This window comes from Thunnus maccoyii, chromosome 21, assembly GCF_910596095.1.
Source record: "Thunnus maccoyii chromosome 21, fThuMac1.1, whole genome shotgun sequence".
Lineage (NCBI taxonomy): Eukaryota > Metazoa > Chordata > Actinopteri > Scombriformes > Scombridae > Thunnus > Thunnus maccoyii.
Genome location: NC_056553.1, coordinates 3,921,341 through 3,928,756, shown reverse-complemented (window position 1 = coordinate 3,928,756; position 7,416 = coordinate 3,921,341). Strand labels below are relative to the sequence as shown.

General features: G+C 35.4%; 1 protein-coding gene across 1 annotated transcript; it reads left to right on the top strand.

Annotated features, from left to right (window-relative positions):
- Positions 1-603: 603 nt before the first annotated feature.
- On the top strand, positions 604-7,289 carry LOC121888539. The gene is made up of 5 exons (XM_042400144.1): positions 604-1,277; positions 1,930-2,235; positions 2,312-2,620; positions 4,854-4,943; positions 6,312-7,289. Exons 1-5 carry the CDS (start codon positions 788-790, stop codon positions 6,404-6,406), a joined length of 1,290 nt encoding a protein of 429 aa, XP_042256078.1. The 5' UTR covers positions 604-787; the 3' UTR covers positions 6,407-7,289.
- Positions 7,290-7,416: the final 127 nt, after the last annotated feature.

The window sequence follows — 7,416 nt, the reverse complement described above, 5'->3', positions numbered from 1 at the left end:
TGACGTGAAGGGTAGTGTTGCACCAATCTGACAGGAATGTTTGCTGTTTCAAGGTTTCGGTTTTGATTTTCATCACATTCAGGTTTGCTTTGGGCAGTGTTGATATAATTCAGTTAAACAGTTGTCAGTCCTGTCAGACTGCTGTCGGGCTCAGAAGGAGATGATCTTTGTCAATTAATTATGGCTCCATATACAGGACTCTCCCTCTGTTTTCTCTTGTGGATTTTCTCTCCAGCAGCAGGAAAAGGTGAGCAGTGAGATGCAGGTGTTTCATGCATGTTGAATATTAGATTATAAACAGAAAATATAGAAGAAATCTCACTTCACATAAACTGTACTTGTAAATATTTGGTCATGCGCAGACACAGCCTGTATTTAAATAAGAATATGATCCAAAATAGTGCATCTGTACATGTGCAAGTACTTTAAATACAGTTGGAAAGAAAAATATTTCTCACATAAAGGTTGTAATGTTGATAATACAGTTTCTTTTGCATGTAGTTAATTCAAAAATATATGTAAAAATATTCATTAGTTTTTGGAAAAATGCTGCCCTACTGTTATTATTTAATGTAAGTATTAAATGCAACATAAAGAGTTTAAAGTTAAAATACAATTTTTTTCTCATAATTATCATTGTAAATTATGTTAACTACTTTTGGAAATTGTAAAGAGTAGTTTAAAGAGCCTTTTACGCAAATTGTGAACAGTTAAAATCATCAGCAGATCATTTGACAAAATAAATCTAAATTAAAGGTCCACTACTAACTTTTACCTGCAGAAAAGCATGTTTGGTTGTGAAAGTGGAATCTCATTGGAAAAAAAGGCTTTATATCTTAATTTAAATGTGTTTTCCTGTATGCGTTTGTTCCCAGAGTTCACCGTCACTTGTATGAATTCAGAGGAATGTGTGCTACCGTGTCAGTTCCAATCTGATGGCAAAGGTGTGAGGATCATGTGGCACAAGAAGGAAGCTGTGGTGAGCTGCACGCGCTACGGCAACACCAGTTTTGTCATTGGCCACGACTCACAGGCCGATGAGTACAAAGGAAGAACAGGCCTGTACACTGACCAGGTCCTGAAGGGAAACGCTGCGCTGCTGTTGAGAAACGTCACTACACAAGACCAGGGCAACTACGTCTGCATCACTATGACCGAACCTCGCACCGAGTCTAGCATCATCTCTCTTATTGTAAAAGGTACAAACTGCTGTGAGGAGGAGTCATATTTTTGTCATGTTTTGGCAACTAATGATTATTTTCATTATCAGTTAATCAGTTGATTATTTTCTCGACATTAAGTTGTCTGGTACATAAAATTTCAGAAAATGGTGAGCAATGTCGATCACTGTTTCCCAAAAGCCCAAGATGAGGTCATCACATCTTGTTTTGTCTCAACCAAAAATCTACAACCGAGGACTAAAGAAACCAGTAAATATTCACATTTGAAAAGCTGGAATCAGAGAATTTGGATTTTCTTTTAATTACTTCAAACAATCTAAATTATCAAAATATTTGCAGATTAATTTGATAGCTGACAACTAATCGATTAATCGATTAATCATTGCAGCTCTATTATTGTTCAGAGGCCATTTTTTGAAGATTCTTACCAGGAAACATCTCATTAGTTGCTAGTAATTGCCTGTCAAATTGCTCAATGCTTTGGAAAATAAAAGACTGTCTACATTTATCAAAATAACAGCTGTATGACATCCTTTGGTTTCTTGCTATTCCACATATCAACAGTTAATGGCTGTCATGTACTGCAAAAAGCTTGCAAAGTGCCAATAAAAGGAAACTGTAAGCCAATGTAAACAATACAGATTTTGTGAATATTTTTTAAAAAAAAAAGCTTTGCTAAGTTCTATGAGGGTTTAAATTCCTTCAACATGTTTGTGAAGACCTAATGACTGAAATTTAAATGTCAAATTAAACCTCTACAGAGCACCTTTAACAAAGTTCTGTTTCGTAGCTCTGGTCCAAGAGGTTGACATTGAGTTCAGTGGTGATTCAGTCACCTGTAGAGCTGAAGGTTTCTACCCTGCTCCGAACCTCACCTGGTCTACAGATCCTCCGAGTGATCCTGGACTCCTCAAGGACAAAACAAAGAGCCAGAAAACCCGACTCGGCTTGTATGACATCGAGAGTTCACTAATGCTGAAGGAAAACACTCAGACTTACATTTGTCATGTATCCAGCGACACCAACAAAAAAACAACCTTCCTGAAGCATGAAGGTAATGAAGTTTTGTATTTTTGGTATAAAGTTAACTTTGCTGTACACAAACCATCATGTTTTACTCTTTGTTGTAGCTTCTATCCAGGCCTGTCCAGGCCGCGACATGATGCTTCCCTGCAGTTTTCCTCACAGTGTCCTTCAAAACTTTAAGCTCACCTGGAGGTTCGGACGCTCAGATCCAATCCTCTCGATCAGCGTCACTAATCAGAAGTCTCAGGTAAAGGTTTGGGATCATTGGAAGCTTCATGTCCCCAACGACCTTTCAGCATTGAGAAGCCTGAAGCTGCACAAACTGAAGTCAGAGCACCAAGGAACCTTCATCTGTGAGGTCAGCACACCTGAGGAGAAGTACATCACCCAGACTGACGTCACCTTAACTTCAAGTAATGACACCATCACTGCTGTTTATAAACCACATTCATTATGTTACAGGAATCTTAATAGTTGACTCTGTAGTGAGCAGTTAATTGAGATTTTGGATACTTTGTGTCATACTGCAACATGACTTTTATTTTTGCATCTTTAAAATGAGAAGCATGAAATGCTGGTGGGATTGTTAGCAGAAGGCACAGGTGGTGGAAGAAGTGAAGATTGATTTGATTTATTGATCGAGACAGTGTGCAGTTTTAAACATTAAAGATGCACTACACCGGAGTTAGCTCGAAGCTAATTTGCATCCGTAGTCCCCCACAATCAAAACATACAACAGCACAACAACAAACAGAACAAAGCAAAGAAAAAAAAAAAAACAGAACACACCATACAAAATACAAAATACAAAGCTACACACAGCACATCACATACACACACAATGTCTACTAGAAATTTAATAATGTAAACTAGAGTCAGTGGTCACGTAGCTGATTGGTCTTTAGTAGATTTATTTAATTTGGCCTTGAATGCATTGATAGAACTACAGTTCTTCATATCATCAAGCAGGACTTTCCACTGAGTTGTGGCTTTCACAGACAAAGCTGACTACCTTAATGCAGTGCGACAAAATGGTACAATCTTGTCTAGAGGATATTCTGGAGGATCTAATAGAACTTACTGAGCGAGTGAACACAAAGTCACATAGTGGAGGAGGGGCCAAACCATTTAACACTTTATAAACTAGGCACAAATTTGAGAATAATCTAAAATTGTCAAAGCTCAGTAAATTGTATTTCTCCAGTACCCTACAGTGATGGAGATGCATTGGCTTTTTGTCCAGAGTTTTTAGAGTTTGTTTGTATGAGGACTCAAGAGGTTTTACGGCTGTTTCTCCAGCCTGCCCCCAACATGTGATGCAATAAGACATATGGGAAAGAATCATAGCTGCATAAATATCTTGGCTGCGTCCAAAGAGAGACAGTTTTAAATATGTCTAAAATTTGCTAAGTTGTACTTGGTTTTAACTGTTTTTTTAACATGTTTCTTAAAGTTCAAATTTGGATCCAGAGTCACACCAAGATATTTAAAATCATTAACTATGTCCATTTTCTCACTTTTGATGAAAATATCAGCGTTAGGAGGTTGTACCATAGTTTTAAAGAAAAATGTACCTTTTGTCTTGTTTACATTTAGACTCAGACATGATTGATCAAACCAATGTGTGATCCTTTCCAATGCAATTGTTAGCTTAGCAGCAGCTAAAAGTAAAACTAAGTAAAAGTAGTAATACCACAGTACAGAAATACTCTGTTACAAGTAAAATTCATGTAATCAAACATTTTCTTAATACAAATGTGTTTGCATAAAAATGTACTTAAAGTACCAAAAGTAAAAGTACTAATCTTACAGAATGGCCCATTTCAGAATAATGATAATTATTTTATTGTATTGTAATTATTGATGCATGAATGTGTATATCACTGTGTTGTTTCCACAGTCCATATTGTGTTGTATATGCCTCCAGAACATAGATACATACATACAAAAACACATATACATACAAATTCATTACATACATGCAGACAAAAAGACTACAATACATAGCTGATCTTGTGATTAGTGAACAATGGAATTAAATTACTTTATATACTGCTGGGTAGTTTATGAATTTCATCCAGGGGATCAATTAAGTCTTCAGTTATCTCAGCCTTAAATAATAAATCACAATAGATCTAGTGGATGATATTTATGTATTATTAATACATAAATCTGCAAAGAAATGATCAAATAATTATAGTGGAGTAAAACTCATGGCAAGTAAACTAGTTTTTTCACAGAGCTGCTTGCATGGCTGTAGATTCTTAGTCTTGTTACATTTCTGTTAGTGTCGCAATAAAACATAAACAGTATATACAACATGTTTATTGGTGAACTTTAGTTCAAATATCTGCCTACCAACACTAGAGGTTAAGATAATCACCAACTGGCTCCAACTCTGTACTTAATGCAAAGAAATGAGTTTGATGTTGAAAGAAAGCAATTAAGCTTAATGTATTTCCCAAAATGTCAAAATTTTCTCACAGTCCACGAAACCTAAAAGTTATCTTTGCAACGACTAACCCGGACATCAACCCAAATGATCTGTGATGTTTTACTCCAAACAGTTTAGAGAAGAAACAGATTTAAGGTTGGTTGGGAAAATGCTGATATTTTTCAGTAATGTGTGTCTAATTCCCTTTTCAGAGTGTAAAGAGAACATCTACATCTCCATCATCATCATACTAAGTTTCTGCCTGTTTCCGTCCTTTTTTATGCTGGGGCTCTTTTGCTTCTGTGAGTAACTGAACTATTTTCTTAAAGAAACAAACTGAAGCTTAGTCACACCATGAGCATAAAAGAGAGGAGCTTAATGTTGTGGTTTGACCTAGATCCTTTCCGTTCATGTAATGTCAGATAAAGAAAGTTTTGTTTTTGTTTTTTTGAGGGGGAACAGTTTCAAAATTCATATATTAATATTAACACCAAACCAAATGTTACCAGTAATTATCTGCTTTGCCCTCCATCAGTAACTATCTATATCTAATAGACACCATTTAACACTATATAGCATTTAATAGCAATATTAACCAAGAAAAGGTTAGTGAGTTTTTTTTTTTTTAACTCAGCTGATTATTTAAGTAAAGAAAGCTCACAAACATGTAGTACTACTCAAAGCAATTACTTTTCCATTTGAATTTCTGCCTTTATGTCTCATTAAACTAAATAAATCTTACATTTATTCTCATTCACATGATAATTTTAATGATACATAAACTAAAAAATTCAACCTCAAAATTGCCTTTAAACTCAGGGGTTACGTGAGCATGTTTGCATGTTAGCTAGCAGCACTATTGATTATTTAAGTAAAAATTCTCACAAAAACGTAGTGCTACTCAAAACGCAAATAGTTTAATTCAATTTTTTTGGCCTTTTTATGTTTTTAATGGATGAGTTTCAATTTTTCAAGTCTGTCTAAAAACAACAGAAAAAATGAACAGTGAAACCTGTTTTTCTTGCTGTAATCATTCCTCCTGTTCATACTGACCATTAGAAGATCCCTTCATAATGTATTTACAATGGAAGTGATGGGGAACAAAGTCCCCCAAAATCCAAAGTCCATAGTCCTTCTTCTGTGCCAAAATGTATTTAAACAAAGTTTATCTGAAGCTAATATGAAGCTTCTGCGTCCAAATGAGTCAAATCAAGTAGATATCTTTCAATGTTACAGTCCTTTTAGTGCCAATGTCCCTCTTTTTGTTACTATACTTCCACCACAGCTCAACAGGGAAACACTGTCCGAGGAAACACAAAGAGGGAATTTGATGCTAAAAAGACTGTAAATGTGTCAGATATCCACTTGATATGACTAACTCAGACTGCTGAAGCCTCATATAAGCTTCACATCAACTTTTAAATGCATTTTTGCACAAAATGACTGTGTGGACACACTGTGGATTTTGGCCTCCATCACTTCCATTGAAAGCACATTTGAAGGATCGTTTAATATCCAGTATGAACAGGAGGAATGATTACAGCGAGGAAAACCTCTTCCACTGTTCATATGGACACCTGACTGTTGTTTTAAGACACACTTGAAACACTGTGAACCTGCCCTTTAAGTCAAAGTTGAACTTGTAACACTGAACTGTTATTTTCTCACAGACAAGATTATAAAGAGACAAAGAATGAGAAGAAGAAGAAGAAGAGATGAAAACTCTGAGCGTTTGAATGTCGAAGTGAACCCAGCTGACGGATAAGATTTGATTAAACAGAAAGACGTGTTATTACAGCAGCAGACAGTAATAAGGAAAATTTGATTTCAATTTTGATAATTATTAAGAATTAATATTAAAGAAAAAACATCTTTATGCATGAATCAAACTGTGTCACATCCACATCAGTGTGTAAAATATGATTCATATGTAATTTATGATCTTCAACAGTTTGTTTCTCTTTCATTTTTCAACAATGACACTCAGTTTGAGGACGGTAAACCTGCTGTAACAAATCATTTGTGAGACTGTAAATATGTAGTGTACATATTGTGTTCTTGCTTTGTATTTAAGTTAACTGTATTAATTACATTTTCTTACTATTGTTTTATTCTTGTACACATTTTATAAACCTGTTAAAAGTCCTGCACACAGGTTATTTCATGTATTTTGGCTGATTTGACCTCTTCTCATGACTGTTTTATTGACATCCCCTTTACCCTCCTGTTAGCTTTGTTGCAGCTGTTCTGGTAGAACAAACCACATCTTGATCATTCTTTTAGTGCCTGACGTCAGGTGATCTCACGTCATCTCCAGTATGGCTGCACCACATTCCACCTGAGCAGAGGTCCAACCAGAATAACTTAAAGCACCCATTTGGGTGTGCAGGGCCTTAAAGGAAACTGGATTAGAAAGTTGTTTTTCCCTTCTTTTTTATCAACATGAAATGGAGAACAAACAAACAAAAAAAACAACAAGAAGCTATTTGGCTATTTAGCAAAAGATATTTTGCCTCTGTTATGTTTTTTAACCTGCAGTGAAAAAGAATGAGCTCTTTTATTTGTCACTGTGGTTAAAAATTTCATCCTGCTCTTTTTTCTATAAACATACATGTGTCATAACTGTTAAATGATCCTGTGACTGTTTACTTCTGTAATTTTATAATTCTGAATAAAATTTTAAAGGTTTGTAATTGAGTGTGGGATGCCACACCGCTAGGTTAATGTTAGCATGCTTAACACATGTTACATCCAGTAACTAGGCCTTGCATGCAA